Source organism: Gordionus sp. m RMFG-2023, chromosome 1 (genome assembly GCF_954871325.1).
Source record: "Gordionus sp. m RMFG-2023 chromosome 1, tfGorSpeb1-WG-v2, whole genome shotgun sequence".
Taxonomy (NCBI): Eukaryota; Metazoa; Nematomorpha; class Gordioida; order Chordodea; family Parachordodidae; genus Gordionus; species Gordionus sp. m RMFG-2023.
Window position 1 is genome coordinate 31,575,155 of NC_088775.1, and position 17,971 is coordinate 31,593,125.

General features: G+C 27.3%; 1 protein-coding gene across 1 annotated transcript; it reads right to left on the minus strand.

Annotated features, from left to right (window-relative positions):
• Positions 1-382: 382 nt before the first annotated feature.
• On the minus strand, positions 383-17,062 carry LOC135922565 (V-type proton ATPase 16 kDa proteolipid subunit c-like). The gene is made up of 4 exons (XM_065456964.1): positions 16,890-17,062; positions 5,209-5,395; positions 2,196-2,423; positions 383-1,424 (listed from the first exon to the last, which is right to left on the minus strand). The coding sequence occupies exons 1-3, from the start codon at positions 16,966-16,968 to the stop codon at positions 2,219-2,221; spliced, it is 471 nt and encodes a 156-aa protein (XP_065313036.1). The 5' UTR covers positions 16,969-17,062; the 3' UTR covers positions 383-1,424; positions 2,196-2,218.
• Positions 17,063-17,971: the final 909 nt, after the last annotated feature.

A 17,971-nucleotide genomic window follows, 5' to 3' on the forward strand; every position in this document is an offset into this window, starting at 1 on the left:
CATAATATATTTGTTTATTACTTATATGTATATAGATTAATGTTATTACTTATTATATAAAAGTATTTTAACAATAAAAATATTTTATATACTTTTAGAATTGCAATTGAATTGAATATAAAATACAACTGATCATTATAATATATTTAAATGGCATAAGTTATAATATAGTTAAATTATAGATGTTACACTAATAAAAAGTATATTAAAAATTAAAACCATTCCTATCTTTACAGAATACAAAATTAGATATGATATCGGATAGGTAATCGGCCGATATCAATTTAATATCGAGAATATCGGATAGGCCTCCAAAAAGTGGTATCGGTACACTCCTAAATAAAATGATACTCTATCCCCCTCCCCTTCCCTCACATATTAATAATGTCTAACATGGCTTTTATTCGTATATAAAATAATATTGTATGTATTTTTCGAAATGACATCCAAATCAATAAAATATAATATTAAATAATTATTTTGATGCAAAAATGGAATAATTTATGAGTGAGAGGGGGGGGGGGCAAATTTATGCAATTTTTAAAAGATCATAATGTTTATAAAAACAGATAAAACAATGAAAAACAGAAGAAATAAATGAGATAAAAAATAAAATAAATTAGGGCACGTAAATGATGTATGTATGAATGTATAAATTCTATCTTTAACAATTATATAAATAAAATCAACGTGAGGTGTAATGTAAATAATTAGACAGGTAAGAAAGCGATACAGAATATTTTTAAGGCTAAGGAAATTGAATTGATGTCTTGAACAAAAAAAATTATTTTTTGTCATTTTAATTTTGGACCTTTTTACGATATTTCATTCAGTGAAATATATAGATAAACAAACATAAAATATTATAATATATAATGTAAGAAGAAACAATTAATAACAAGTATCTCGAGTGGGAAACTAATAATTGAAACCAATATATAATAAAAAAGTCTGAGATTTATTTTATTATATACATAAAACTTTCTTATCTGTAAAGCAAGCAAGAGTAAAATAAATTTCGTTTTATTTATTATAAAATAGAATATAGAAGTTTACCAAAAACCCGAATCAAAAATGAATGAGAGCGCGATCGATTATAAGATTTTTAATATTTTTAGCACAAACTTTTGTTATTATTTTTTTTAAGCCATTAATTTCAAAAATATAAAATAATAATTTAAATTTAAAAAAATTGTTAACTAAAATAACTAGAAAAATTAAAAGCTCATTTTTGTCCAAAAAAGGGGTGGTTACATTTATTTATATTTACATATTTAATGTTGAAACAAAACGGTCACGAGACAATATTGATAAAAAAAAAATGATGTAAATGATTATGTAATAACGTGAGTGGATATAATAATCTGTAATAAAAACATTTAGGACCAATTATCGAGCACTATTTTGACTAATCTTTGCGTCCCCTATTGTATGTTTAAATAAATATAAGATTTCACTAAAAAATATAATTAAAATGTTCGTAAGTTGTTTACATTAAGGTGTACACATGCTTTTGTTCTTTTATAAAATTGTGCTATTGATTGAAGGCATCTCTTTTTTTGCTTTTACTTACTATTTTTTTTGGTAATTTTTGTATTTTTCATCTCGTAAAAAATAGTTTAAATTTCTTATTTATATTTCTCGATATGAACTATAGGCAACTATGATTTACTAAATTTTTTACTTTGAGCAAAATAGTGTTTAAAAACTTTTCTTCAAATTAATCGTTTGTATCGCTACCATTCTGATCTATCCCTTTTTATTTGCCAGATATGTTAATTTCTATAACTTCACCTTCACCAAAATAGTTTGGAGTTATATTAATTGGCTCAAAATTTTTTTTTCTTTAATTGTTGAGAATTAAGATATTTAAAGCTCAAAAATTTTACTGAATTTTAAATATTTTTCTTAAAATCAGCGTTCGGGTTGATACCAGAGAAATTAGTATTTTTTTGGACAATTTATTTATATTAAGAAATAATTCTGAGCATATGTATTTTTTGAGCATTAAGCATTATATTCTGAATGTTCAGTATTATATATTCTAGTGTTTTAATAATTTTTCCTGAGCAATTCAGTTTTAATTCTCTGTGATTAAATATGAGCCAATCGTTTATAAATCGAAACCATATAACACCCTTAGATTCCTCAACCCCTATATAATAAAATGTAAAAAAGTATTATTTATTACAAACCAAATTCTTTCTGGCTTTTCCCTTCACCGGGAAACCAACATGATAGACACAATGAGTCCATAAAGCCCAAGAACCTCGGCGAAAATTAAGATTAGAATCATACCCACGAACAGCCGGGGTTGTTGAGCCGTACCGCGCACGCCCGCGTCCCCGACTATACCTATAGCAAAGCCGGCGGCTAGACCGCTAAGACCAACACTCAAGCCGGCTCCGAGATCCAAGAAGCCCCTAAGAATTTAAATCGTAATGTTATTGCGGTTATATAATGCATTACAAATTTCTCGAGGCTATTTTTAAATGGAATAGGTCTATTTTTTAAAAAATTAAGTATTAATGTAATGAGTCCTCAAAAAGCTATGCATAGCCTTTTTAGAATACGGCCTAATTGGAGTGTTTCAATGATTTACAAGGATTTATTTAAATGAAAACGTTTTTTTCTGTCCAATTAGGCTCTAGCTCCAGGCACATAGTGAGCCTTTTCAATATTATGATTAGATTGTAAGAGGGCGCTAAGTTTAATAAAAAGTTATCATGCCTTTGAAAAACTAATGAATGGCTAAAAATATTGTTTCCGTGGTTCACCAAGTATATTTTGGTTGATGCAGAGACCCATATGTGCCTCTCGCAATTGAATTTGAAATGTTAATGTTTAAAAAACATATGATCGAATGCAAGGTTAGCATCCAAGACTAAATTCAAGACTCATTTATTTCAATAGTTTTATTGAAATTGTTAGTATTTTAATTGACTGACCAGTAAATATGTCCCTTTTTCAAGACTTTAATAGATTGGCCAGAAATTATTATATTTTTCAGTATTTAAATTAATTTGCCATTAAACAAAATTTTTTATATTCCCAGTAAAATAAATTCACTCGCTAGACTTTTGCCCCTATTATGGGGGTGGTGTATATGTTCGACCAAGTTAATTAAGCAGATACATAGTTCGGTAAATACGACTTATAAAAGTAGTGCTAAATTGTGAATTGAACCGAGAACCTAAGGACAGATGATAATTAAATAATATATAATACTGTTAAGTAATGTCGCTAATAACAGAGTTACCTTTTATAAGGAAAAACGCCACGTTACTTGTTTCAAAAGGTAACTAGTAACGCGCTTTATTTTGAGTAAAGATAAAACAAAACGTTATTTTAAATTTTTAAAAAATATATTTTATTTTATTTTATTTTTATATTATATATTATATATTTTTTTAAATATTATAATTAAAGCTCAACCACCTAAGTTTTTCATTTTTATTTTATTTTTTTTGTTGATTTTAAACAGTCAAGATATATAATACTGAATCAATCAAGGTATGTTAATTTATATTCTCTAATAGAGTTTTTTTATAAAGAATACGTCAATAGTACTTAGATGTAGATGATTTCTGCCCTGGTCTCTGTATGAGGCATTTTTTACAAAAATAAAGAAAAAGGCCACTAAGTCAACACTTTCTAGGTATAGATTGTGCCCTAATTGAAATATCTCACTCGATGTTCAGCAGCTCAAATCTAAAAAAACACATGAAAGTAAAAATATGAATTCAGATTAATTTCTGATAATGATAAAAAATATTTTGATGAGAATCTGAATGAAGATTCTTAATAAAGATCATTCTTTAAATATTTATAAATTCCCCTAATTATAATTTACATATATTAAATATAATACAACCCTCTCCTCCTCTGCGCCAATTGTGAGCAATAAGCGTTCTTGTTTATCTGATCAAAATTTTGAAAATCAATTATTAAATATTTTTGTTTTGACGAACATTTCGTTTTTATAGTATATTGCAAAATAAAAATGAACTAAAAAAAGGATCATAAAAACTAAAGTACCTCTTTTAGAAAAGTAATATAGTATAAAATATATACTAAAAAATTATATGAATTGAATAAGACAAACTTTTATCTTTATAAAAGACAGGTTCGAATTATGATCCTCAAAAAAAGACCAACCATTTCGGCTCAGTCTGGTCTAATTTCATCATATCTTAGTTTCTTTCTTTTACACCTTATTATATTTTTTTCAAATTAGCATAAAATTGTTTCATGTTTCTAATCTCTTAGCCTCTTACTTTTGCCTTTTCAAGATGTATAATATTTAGTAAATTATCCCTTTTAATAGTGTTGCTAAATGACCCAACTTGGGTCGATTTTTAAAAACGGCCCGATTAAGATCTTAGCCAAAATAATAGTATGTAAGCCTGGAAATTTTGCTTATAGATGCCAGAAAGGTTTGGACCTCTATTTGCCAAATCTCATTATTTGGATAAAATGATCGGGTCGTTTTTAAAAATCGACTCAAATCTGGCCGTTTAACAACACTACCTTTTAAAATAATTTGATATTTTCTTACCCCCTTTTTTGACTTTCCAATTTAGAATGTAGTCTCATATTTTCATCTAATGAGAACTTGGTTTCCACTTTCTTCCGTGCTTATTATTTTTTTTAAATGTTTCTTTCTATTCTAATGAAGGACGTATTTCTTCCTATAAATATTCCTCATGCAAAACTTCCCTAATTAATATTAAAAATAAATTATTAACTAAAAGACCAAAAAGGCTAGGTTGGCTGATATACATCATAAAGTACAATTATGAAAAACCTAATAAATAATAACTTATTAGTTCTCTAATAATTAAGTAGTATGGAAATTAATATAAATCCTAAATCTTTATAATCAATTAATATTAATATTATATTTACCTTCTACCCTTTAAATATAGAAAATCTAAGATCCCTGGTAAAATTTTCAATTCCACTTTTATAAGTCCTGTGTACTGAACTATAAATCTACTTAATTAATAAACCAAGACTCGTGATCCTAGAGTAAATAAACGGAATAGGAAGTGGCTTCGAAATATAAGAAAAACGAGCGAGACCGCTATAAACGACAACCGACGCTTAAACCTTTCGGCTCCCTTCTCAAGTTTGAAAAAAGATAAATGATCATTAAGTAATTAAGATTAAGCAAGCAATATGAATGTATAATATGGGCTAGCTGACTTGTAAAGGGAATAATTAGTCCTGCTTATCCCGTTGGCTATGAGAACTGCCACGACGAGTCCATAAATTCCGATGATACCCGCCATAACTACGGGAATGATAGATCGCATAATGAGCTCCGGTCTCATCACGGACATGGCCGCTATACCCGTACCCGATTTCGCGGTCCCATAAGCTGCTCCGAGCGCTATATAATAAATAATATAGGATGATGTCATAATAGTGGGCAAAGGTTAGAATTATAGGGGGAAAAATATATTATAGATATAAAGAGATAAGGGTCTATTTATTTATGCTATACAATTATTTTCAATTATGTAGTGGTATCCAAAGTATAAATAATCACGTCACTATTTAGAGATGATGTTCACCATCGATTTTATAAATCAATCGTAATTATAATAACAAAATTATGTTTAGAAGAACTGTAAAAATATCCGTTAAAATAATTTGTAGAAGCTAAATAAATACATTTCTAGCAAAAGTATTTATTTTACACTTTATGAATTTTTACAAGACGCGTAGGTGAGTCAAATGGGAGTTGGCTCGGGTCATTTCACATTAAATTGATCACGATTAGGTCAATCATTTTGATTTTTAAGAAAATTTAAAACCAGTGCAACCTATATTTGGGAAGATTTTGACCCTCCAATTGTTATATATTTATAGATATCAAGAGGTAGAAGTATAATGGCCCTTCTCCTTGACGAGTTTTAGTTTTGATTTAATTAATAAATGACTAAAAACTAAAAGCTTGTAAAAAATAAATTTAGTATCAAAAGAAAAAATAAATTAAAAATTTTTTTTTTAAAGTTTTCGGGTATCTTTTGCCCAGAACAATATTAAAAAGTTTATAGTTATATTTTTATAAAGCAGAGTACAAAGTAAGGATGTACCGATACTTTTTATAGGATCGGATGGGGCCGATATTTCATCCATTTTAAAATATCGGTTATCGGTTAATATTAAAAATTCCCGATACGATAAAAATGGCGGTCCCCATCGATGCAGGCTGATCTGATAAATTGGAAATTTATTTCTAAAGAAATCTTTTAAATATTAATTTAATAAATATTTATTTCAAATTGCAAAATATATTCGTTTATTACATATTATGTAAATAGATTAATGCTTTATGAATAAAAATATTTTATATACTTTTAGAATTGTAATTGATTTGAATATAAACTAGTGAACTGCATCGGGCCTAAATTTTCAAGCCCGGCCCGGCTTGAAAATTTTTTTAAAAAAGTTTTGCCAGCCCGGCCCGAACTTGAAATTTTTTTAAAAAGTTTTGCCGGCCCGGCCCGAAATTTATTTTAAAAAATTTACCGGCCCAGCCAGGCCCGAATTTATTTAAATATAGAAATTAATTTTTATAATTACTTAAAATAAAAGACATATGTTATATAGCGTTTAGTTTCAATAAATTAAATCAAAATTTTTTATTTTAAATAAAAAATTCAATATAAAATTGATAAATTTAGATATATTTAATAAAATTTCGAAGGTCCGACCCGACCCGGCCCGAATTTTTTTTAAAAATATTAGGCCCTGCCCCGATTATTTTAAATAGAATTAGGCCCAAACCCGGCCCGAAGCCCGTCCAGGGCCGGACGGGCCTAACTTTGCAGATCTCTAATATAAACTATAACTGATCATCTAATATAAACTATAACTGATCATCTAATATATATAATCTCCATAATCAAAACATGATCGCTTTCGTATCTTCCTAATGTATTTAAAATTTATTTTTTTGCTCTCTACGAGAGTCGAACCCAAACCTCCCGTTTCAAAGGGGTATGTTTTAAGCATGTACCAACTTGAATATAACTAAATTTAAAATTTTAATCATATATATATTAATAGCTGATATTTTTAAAATTTTGCCGTTTATTACCATACTAGCTGACAGGGTTGAAGGGTAATTATTTAGTTTGTGTGTATGGTATTAAATATACTTTTATTAATAAATTTTATATAAATATTAAAATTTAGGAGAAAAGAGGTAAAATTGTTGCAAAGTATACCGTGAGCATGTATTAGAAATATCAAAATTTAAATTTGTGATAGGAATCATATTGGGTAAAATTAAAAATAGAGATGCTTCAAAAATTTTGAATTTTAAATATGGGCTAGACATTGGCCTGAAAATTTTATTTATAGCCAGGCCTGATCAAAAAACTAAGTCCCATGAAACTTTCATAAAATTTTGCCATTTATTTATATTGTAATAAAAATGTCTTAAATTTAATTTTAGAATAAAATTTAGATTTGTAATAGAAATTATATTGGGTAAAATATAAAATAGAAATGCTTGAAAAATTTTTAATTTTACATATGGGCTAGACATTGGCCTGAAAATTTTTTTTTGCAGAAAATCGCCAGGCCTGATTAAAAACCATGCAACTTTCATATTCTGATTTTATTTTAAAATGAATTATGACTTTTTTATATTTTATTTCAGTTCTCAACTAACAAAATTATTATGGTCTTTGGCGGGCTTGAGAAAATTTTCCAAACAATATGGTTTTCAGAGATTTACCTATCTCCAGGCTTGGGGAAAAATTATTATGGGTTGGCTAGGTTTGAGAAAAAAAATTTCAGGCCAATGTCTGGTCCATATTTAAAATTAAAAAATTTTCAAACATATCTATTTTATATTTTACCCCATATGATTTCCATCACAAATTTAAATTTTTTTCTAATATAAAATTAAATTTAAGATATTGTTATTAAATTATAATAGAAATATATGGAATATAAAATTAAATTTAAGACATTGTGTTATTAAATTATAATAAAAATAAATGGCAAAATTTTATGAAAGTTACATGGGACTTGGTTTTTTGATCAGGCCTGGCTCTGTCTGCAAAAAAAATTTCAAGCCAATGTCTACCCCATATTTAAAATTAAAAAATTTCCACGCATCTCTATTTTAAATTTTATTCAATATGATTTCTATCACAAATTTAAATTTTATTATAAATATAAAATTAAATTTAAGACATTATTATTAAATTACAATAGAAATAAATGGAAAAATTTTGGGAAAGTTGCATGGGACGTAGTTTTATGATCAGGCCTATCTGAGTCTGCAAAACAAAATTTTGAGGCCAATGCCTAGCCCATATTTAAAATTTAAAAATTTTGAAGCATCTCTATTTTTAATTTTACCCAATATGATTCCTATCACAAATTTAAATTTTGATATTACCCTTAAATGTTCACAGGTTAGATTGCAACAATTTTACCTCTTTCTCCTAAATATTAATATAATGCATATTAAGCATCATATTCACAAGCTAAATAATTACCCCTCAACCCCGTCATTCTTGACGAGTTATTAGCTAGTTATAATATATTTAAAAGACATATGTTATGGTATAGTTATATTATAGATGTTATATAAAAAGTATACAAAAATTTAAACCATTTATATCTTTACACGGATCAGCCTCCATAAAGTGATATCGGTACACCCCTAGTAAAAAATAACCAAGCTCTTTAAAAATGGTGGTTAATAGTGCATTACTTTTCGCCAAGTAGCAATAGCGCCCTACTTTCAAAAGTAGAGTTTAATAACACTGCAACAAGTCATAAATATTTATTGTCCATATCTTAAAAGCAGGGATGAGAACCCGACCCCAAACCCCTTTTTAAAAAAAATTTACACTGCAACAAATCAATTTAAATCATAATATTTCTTGTTCATACCTTAAAAGCAGGGATGAGAACCCGACCCCAAGCCCCTTTTTAAAATTTAGGGCTCAGGGTCCAATCTTTTTTTAAAAAAAAATTATTTTTATTATTTATTTTAAACTTTCATTTTATTTATTTTAAATTTATATGTTAAAAATAATATAATATATATAAAAAATATGTAATTTGCGATTTTAATTTATAAAAGATTTCCTATTTAAAACAATTGTTTTTTATTCAAAAAAAATATTGTTTGACTATTTTTCCGTGGAATCATTTTGGTCAGAGATCTGCAGAGGTACCGTTTGCATGGCCAGGCCTGGGGTTTTTTTTAGAAAAAATTTTCATGCCCAGCCCAGATTTTTTTAAAATATATTATATTTATTTTTGATTTTTATAGCTAATAATGGCGATTTCAAATATTTGTTTTTAAAATATACGGCTCGGATATTTTTTTAAAAAAAAATTATAATACGGCAGGTTTCTGATTTTTGTTATATTTGAGAATTAGCCATTTTTCGTAAATTTTTTAAAATTTTACCCAGTAAAGCAGATTTTAAAAGTTTTTTTATAAATGATGATAATATAATATACTAATATCTATTTTAGGATATTGTCGTTTGTGGATTATTAAATTGATAGTAAGACAAAGGGAAGTATAATATCACTAGTTATAATTATGGTGAGAAATTATTTCTATGGCAATACTAATTAAAATAAATTTTTAAAAAATTGATGTTTCTATTATTTTAACTAATTTTAATAAGTCATTATTTTTCTGGTCTCCGAACCCTGAATCCGAACCGGGTTCAGAGATTTTTCACTGAACCCAAATCCGAACCCATTTTTTTAGAAAGAGGGTAAATTTTAAATCATTCGTGACAATGCACCAAATAGCGCCTTATGAGAAAAAAATTCCAGTGTTTATTTTACATAAAAAATATGAACTTTTTATAACATTGGTTAAAAGATAGAAAGGTGGGTGTATCTTTAAACGAAAGGTTTGAATAAACTTTTCTACCGTCTTATTTATGTGATACCTTTATTTATATTAAAGAGGAATATTTTCATATTTTTATTTAAATAATTGAAAAAGTAAATTCTGATTTTATCTTAAATCATAAATGCATTTTAATCTAATTTAATTATTGGGAGCAAATATTAAATATTTTGCTCTCTAAAATATCTTAGTGAGGGTAAACCGAACATTCTTACTAGTGTTGTTAAACGGCTCGTTTTGAGTCGATTTTTAAAAACGGCTAACTCAATATTCATCCAGAAAAATATCACGCAAGCCTGAAGATTTTGCACATAGAAGGAACAAAAGTCTAGACATATATTATCGAAATCTCGAGGCCTAGGCGATATTTTTCTGACTAAAATATTGAGTTAGCCGTTTTAAAAAATCGGCTCTAAAAGAGTTGTTTAACAACACTAATTCTAACAGATAGTATCCAAATATATCTAAAACTAAGAGTATGTAAAATTTGTGAAGAAAACCGAAAAAAAATTGACAAAAAGCAAAAGTTATAAATGTCAGCCTCAAAAAATCTTCTAAAGATAACAATAAAATCTTTGGTTGTATCGCAAAAATCATCATATCAGATTGTGTGGAAAATGAATACCACACCTGAATGATTAAATAATACGTTTAATAAAATATTGTGTTCGCCTTCCATATTAAATAATGTCTCAAAACTGAGTGGTGGTGGTGATGCTAATTTTTGTTTGATAATAGAGAAATAATCCACCTTTAATAAACTTTGGTTTAGCAGCTTCTGTAGAAAAAATGTTTTCCCCCCTTTGGCCTATAAATTTGGGAAATCAATGTTACATTTTAAATATTTTAATAATAATTATATGCTTAATATGTTATTGTTGAAATTTACATTTAAAAATAAATATTAGTTAAATATTTGAGTATTGTTTGTTAGTGACAAATATATGATCAAAAGCTCATATATTATTATAATATTTGTAAGCTTAAGGAAAGGCCCCGAAATCATTTTTAAACTGTAAAAATTTAAAACATTCAAAAGGTATTTATACGTAGTAATATGTAAGCCAAAATAAATCGGGGCAGGCTTAGCCTTCGCAAGAAAACTAGGCAGCCTTAGCAAAAAAAATTAGTTTATTTAAAAAAGTCAGACTACGCCGAATACCCAGCTATAGTTTTACACGGAATGACTCCTATAAATCTAAGAATAACCCAAAACAATAATAACATCGTGTGAAAATATCATTCCGATCCGATATTTAAAACTCCATGGATTCAATTCTCTAATTTAGAATATAATTGAACCCAAAAAATTAAATAATTTTTTAAATAAGAATCACCCAATTTGATTCACGATTTAAATTAAATTATTTTCAAAACCCTGATAAAAACTAATTTCTCAGGGATTATTTATAGATATAAAATATATAAAACCTGTATATAAAACCATTTTTAAGATAGAAAATCCAATAATATGAAGGACCCAGTTAACTGTTTTTCAAATCATTATAGCATAATCATATTTTTAAATAAATTGTAGGAAATAAGGCTATCAAATAAATGTAATCTTGGATATTTTAAAATAAAATCATAAAAAATAAACTGATCGAGGGATGGGATATACCCCTTTCTTTAAGAATGGAGGCAAACAAAAATTTTGGTTCTATTTTTGAATTGAATCTGATAATTTACTAAAACCTTAATGTGTGATAGAGGACAATAATTTAAATTTAGTTTGCAAGTGATTTTCGGGTTGACAAAACGGAAGTCGGTCAATCAGTGGCGGAGCGATTAAATTACTTGACTCTACACAAGGCAAATTTATTTGATGGCAGGGAGGAAATATTGAAAAAGATAATATATATAAAAAAAATAAGGGGGAGTGGAAAGATGGGTATCCTAGCCAATAAGTTAAGTTAACGGTACAAAAAATAAATTACAAATTTTTCGCCCAAGTTAACCAGTTACTTAAACTATTTGTGGGCAAAAAATCAACCTATCCCATCCCCGTAGCATAAAAAAATAATATGTAATAAAAAAGAGGTTAATGATGCTTACTACCAAGTGAATGTATGGAAATATTCTAAATACCAACCTAATTTGCTAAATACCGACCAAAATTTATTAAAATGTAATAAGACCCTTATTATTTAATATATTAATACGGAATCACATGGTCGAGTCCGGCCTCCTATATATTATCCCCCCAAGGATGGAACCACCAAGTTAGAATAAGAAAAAAAACATGACCATTCCCGGGATTCGAACCCGGGACCATGGGATCAGTAAGCCAAGCTCTTGCTTACTAGGCCATAGAGGCTTTCCATAAATCACGATTTTTCAAATATATATTATAAATATATTTGGTAGTGCCTATCCAAATGAAAAATGAACAAAATTCAAATTTGATAGGTAGTACCTTAAGGTAGTAAGCATCATTAACCAAAAAAAGAGCCGATCTCATTTAGGCTTGCAAGATGAATGATATATCATAATTATAATTACTAATAATAATTAGAGGAAGGATAGTACAAATATAATTTCTTTTTAAAGTAAATATTGATAAATATGAAGCCTCGAGGTATTGTTACACTTATATCTCTATAATTACAAATAAAGTATTATAATAATATTATAATAAAACGTAACATAATAAAAAAAAACAAAATAAGGTAAACGAATATATTATAAAAGGTTAAGTCAAATCGAGTTAAAATAATATTAATAATGTTGTTCTTTCTTTCCAAAATTTTATTGTTCCACCTTTATCTGTCTTTTAATTATATAACTTTCTTTTTTAGTTTATGATTTTCTGTTTGTTTCTTCCTTTCTTGAAATCCTTACCTAAGAAAAAATTTAAATAAAAGGAAAAAAAGAAATAAAAGAATTTTAAAAAAAGGAAAATTTAAAAAAATATACTAAGATAAATTAAGTAAATAATAAAATTTTATTCGGGATCTTGTAATACACCTCGCAGTTAAGTTAAATGATGAGATATTTATTTAAATTGCTTTTGAATAATTTGTCAAGGTTGTGCCCTTTCCATAACCCGATTTGGAAAAGAGATTTTCTTTTATAAATGTGATATTTATAAAGTAATGTCATATTATTTCTTCATTCTTTTCGTTTCAATTTTAATCAGGTGTAAATAAAATTACCACCACGGTGAACTGGTTATCGTTGGGGAGAATTTATTTTTATCCTATCCGTTTTATAAAGGTTGTAACTATTTTGATAAATAGCGAGGTTCGAATAATATCAATTTATTTAGTTTAAACTCTCAGACCCCCCCCCTCACCACGATATAGGGAGATGTAAGATATACTAAACGTTTTACTTCATGATTTCAAAGCTTTTCTTTGAGGATCCGAACTTCCGTAAAAAGTGAAGATTAGTGATTTATAGGGATGCTAGTTAACCTGGTAAATAAAAGAATTACTCGCAGTAGGCCAATTGGGATCAAGAGCGAGAAATCAAAGAGGTAACTCACTATGGTAGTTCAATCTAATCCTTAGAGTTAACATCAAGATTCAGCTAATCAATCAAAAAATATGCCATACGAAGAATAAGGAAGGGGGGGGGCAACCTTGGAGTTAACATCAAAATCGATTCTAAGTTTCATTCAAACAATCAAAAGATATGCAAAAGAAGAGAAAGGGAGGAGAGTAGTTTGTTAAATGACCTGTTGGATCTATTTTTATAAACAGCCCGATTAAACCGGAAATTTTACTCATAGATCAGAAAGATTTGGACCTCAATTTGCCAAATTTAGAGGCTTACATTATATTTTGGCTAAAATAATGGAGCCGTTTTTAAAAATAGACTTAAATTGGGCCGTTTAATAAAACTAGAGGGTATACCAGGTCCAAAGACTTGAAATTGGTAAATCAAATATATAGGATATAATTTCTTGGAAATCTATACTATTCAATTCAAAAACTTTATAGGGGATATTAGTAGATGTATGAATTTGAAAAATATAGAAGAGAAACATTGGGAAATATAGGTTTTCTATGTTATTAGTAGGGCTGTGCCGATCCACATATTTTTTACCGATCCGATTTTGGTTCAACCCCGATCCGATCTGATATTTATATTGATTTCTCACCACCCCCTTTGAACTTAAATAATAAATTAATATTTTTTATGCAAAAAATCGAATTAATAAATCTTTCATTATTCCTCCCCGTGAAATTAGAATTCCACAGATAACGCATTTTGCAAAATTATCTTTATCTTTTGTAAAATATTACCATAATTCAGGCACCATAATTAAGAAAATTCTTGTATTTAAAGTATAAATGATAAAATGGCATTATTTTTTAAGAAGATTAAAAATAAATAAAACTTGGGTGTTTCTTTCTATTTTTATAAAAAAACTCTTAAATAAAAAAATAAAAATTTAGAAGGTTTTGTGCATTTACATTGTTTAAAAAAAAATATTTAGAAAATATTATAATAATGTAAAATAAATATACAAAAAATAAAATAACAAAAAATAAAATAACAAAAAAAAGAAAAAAAGATCGGATCGAGTTTTTACAGGTATCGGCCTGATCCGATATTTTTGAAAACGTTAAATATCGGTGCCGATCGATATTTAATATCGACAGCCCTAGTTATTAGAATACGGATAAGGCACCTTGAGGGTGGTGACCGTGTTTTAACGATCCATTTATATTATATATAGGGAGTCATCTCGGCTTAACAGTCGTTATGTAATAAGGAAATATTTCCTAATTTTGGGATATATAGCAGTAATAATGAAGCATAAAGTGGTTACGGTAAAAATAGTCGTTAAAACGCTTATAAACAACATGAAGATCATTAAAGAGCTTATAGTAACAAATAGATTTTTTTTTCCTCCATATAAAAAATATCGATTATAAAGAGGCAAAAAAACGCATTTTGGTCATAAAAAAATCAATATATTAATTGAAAAAGTGTATGTTAAAATTAAAGAGGAAATTATAGAAAAAAAAAGTCAAATGATATCTTTTAGAAAAGGATAAATTTGCTAAATTATTTTAAATGGGATAAATTACTTTTCCTAGATGACTTTGTTGCAAAAGGAATCTGAATAGTAAAAAAAATAATATATGCAGATAATCATTTTCTCCCTTCCATATTCTTTTTTGATTCCCTGCCATTTTCTTTCCAATTTATTTTAGAGACAAAAGATCTTTCACTAGTCAGCCTCAGGCCCATAGTGCCCTTTTTGATTTGTTCATTGATAGATAAATTGAACTCCCACGAATAGTGTTGTTAAACGGCTCGTTTTGAGCCGATTTTTAAAAACGGCTAACTCAGTGTTTTATCCAGAAAAATATTATGCAAGCTTAAAAATTTTGCTCATAGAAGGAGCAAAGGTCTAGACATATAGTATCGAAATTTCGAGGCTTAATCATTATTTTTCTGGCGAAAATATTGAGTTAGCTGTTTTTAAAAATCGGCTCAAAACGAGCCGTTTAACAACATTTCCACGAATCAAGAAAAACGTAATTTTTTTTAAGACGAAGATATGAGTGGCTGTCTCAAGTCATATCTTATATGTCTCTTATAAAATTATAATTGTGATATGTAGAAGAGCCCTACAATTTGGTTCCAAGTGAATTTATGAGGCTATAATATGGTGGCTAAAAAAATATAATTGCAGAACAGGTACATGGTTAGACTAATGAATTTACAAAACTAATATCTTTCAAGTGATGCTGTAATGTAATGCACCACATTTGATGTAAACATGTTTAATTGATAACAAAGTATCATTTTAAATTTTCAAAAAAAAATTTATTCAAGGAAAGAGGTATTATGTAGCTGATATTGGTGTCACTAAATATAATTGTTAAATGTTTTTAACATTATAGATATATTTAAATTACCTTTTGAAAAATTTCAAAGATATTGGTATTGTGGGTTATAGTGTTGTTAAACGGCTCGTTTTGAGCTGATTTTTAAAAACGGCTAACTCCATATTTTAGCCAGAATAATATTGCCTAAGCCTCAAGATTTCTATAATATTTGTATAGACCTTTGTTCCTTCTATGAGCAAAATCTTCAGGCTTAGGGAATATTTTTCTGAATGGAGTATTGAGTTAGCCGTTTTTAAAAATCGGCTCAAAACAAGCCGTTTAACAACACTAGTGGGTTAATTTAAATTTATACATTGACTATACCAAAATATGAATCTCCACTACAATTAATACATTGCAAGTTAGAATCCAATCACAAAAAGTAGAGTGGACCCTAAAGCAGCATTTTTCCCAGATCCTGATTTCAGATGATTACAATTTTTAATACTTTTAGAAATTTGTAGATTGATATTTTTTCTATAAATTTATGGCTTAGTGGCCCAATTTTTTTTTATATAAAAGAATCAATTATTATTTTAGGTACCAGGTACTGGTAGTATTTATTAATACCAAAGTATTAGTGCATCTTTGCCTAATTTTTTTTTAAATTCATTTTATAATTATGTTATATAATCAGGCAAGAATAGGAGGTAAAAAATTAATAAGTTACAGGCAGCCTGGCCCACAGGTCCTGAATAACTGTAATACAAATAAATGCTTAAATCAGGGTAAAGGAGGAAAAATATCTTATATATTAATTGTGTAAAAAAAAATTTAAAATAAATAATAATTGTGCATAGTATTAATAATATATATGAGATAACATATTGCATTGTGAAGAAAATCCTAAAGAAATTTTAACACTATTTTTATTTCAAATATAAATATATCAAAGGGTGAATTAGTTTACATATATAATGTAAAGTGAATGATAAGATGAATATTCAAATGAATGAACATGATGTTATAAACTAAAGTTAATACAAACTAAAAATAAACTAGATTATGACACTTATATGTAGATATATAACTAGCAATATGGTTTCAATTGCATTATAATATTATCTATGTGTAAAGGTTATTATTTATTTATAGATGATTGGGATATTCAAATATACAAGAATTACCACTAAATACAATAGCAGATGAAGCACCAATAACTCCAAAAAAATAAGAATATAATGGATTTTCTTCCGTATCAGCCATTTAGTATATGTAAAAGAACAATAATTTTTGATTTTGTATAGGCAAAAACTTTTTTACAAATGGTTTCGTCTTATTTTGCTTTTTATTCCTCTATTAAATTTAATAAATAAATAATAGTTTTAATAAATCAAATGAAATTAAAATATAATTTTATGGATACCCAAAGATTGAATTTTTTTTATGAATATTCTTGATAAAATATACATATTATATACATTAAATTTAGTGTTGTTAAAGATTACTTTTTAAAATTTACTCGATACAGTCACTACTCACTATATAGACTAATGGTTAAATGTCGGCTAATTCGCGCTTGCCTGAGAAAATCCGTTAACATTAAGTTCAATTTATATTAATTTCTTTTAAATTTTAGCTGCTATATTTTTAAGAAAAACTCCAGGGCCAAATTGATAGTTATAGGCCAAAAATACGTTTACCCGATATTTTAACCTGCTAAAAATTGGCTTAAGGGACAAAAATAAAGTAATAACCAAATTATAAACTTTACTACTCACCAGTTATGTAAATAAAAAGCTTATGTTTTAGTAATAATATCAATGCAAGTTACTTATGAATTAAGAAGGCTTGCTATGTTTGTTTTCCTTAACCTAGACTAAGCAAACATCCTAACAATAATGTATTCAGTGGAGTCACTATGGGCGGGGGGGGGGTGCACGCAGGGGCTTGAGCCCCTTGAAAAATTTGAATAGCCCCCTGAAGCAAAATAATAATTTTTAAATGGCTCCTTAATATCCCCTTTGGACTAAAAATAAATTTTTCATTGCCCCCCTGAACGATTTATTTTATAATTCTATTAAGTAATATATAGATTTAATTTTCTTACTTAAAATTAATAAGACTACCTAAATTTTTATTAAATGAATACTATTTTAATTATTAGATTAGATTGATACAAATAAATTATATTTTCACTGTGTCTTGCAATCAAATTCTGTATTAAAAATAGAATTTCATCACTAAATATAAATTTCATATTAACAGT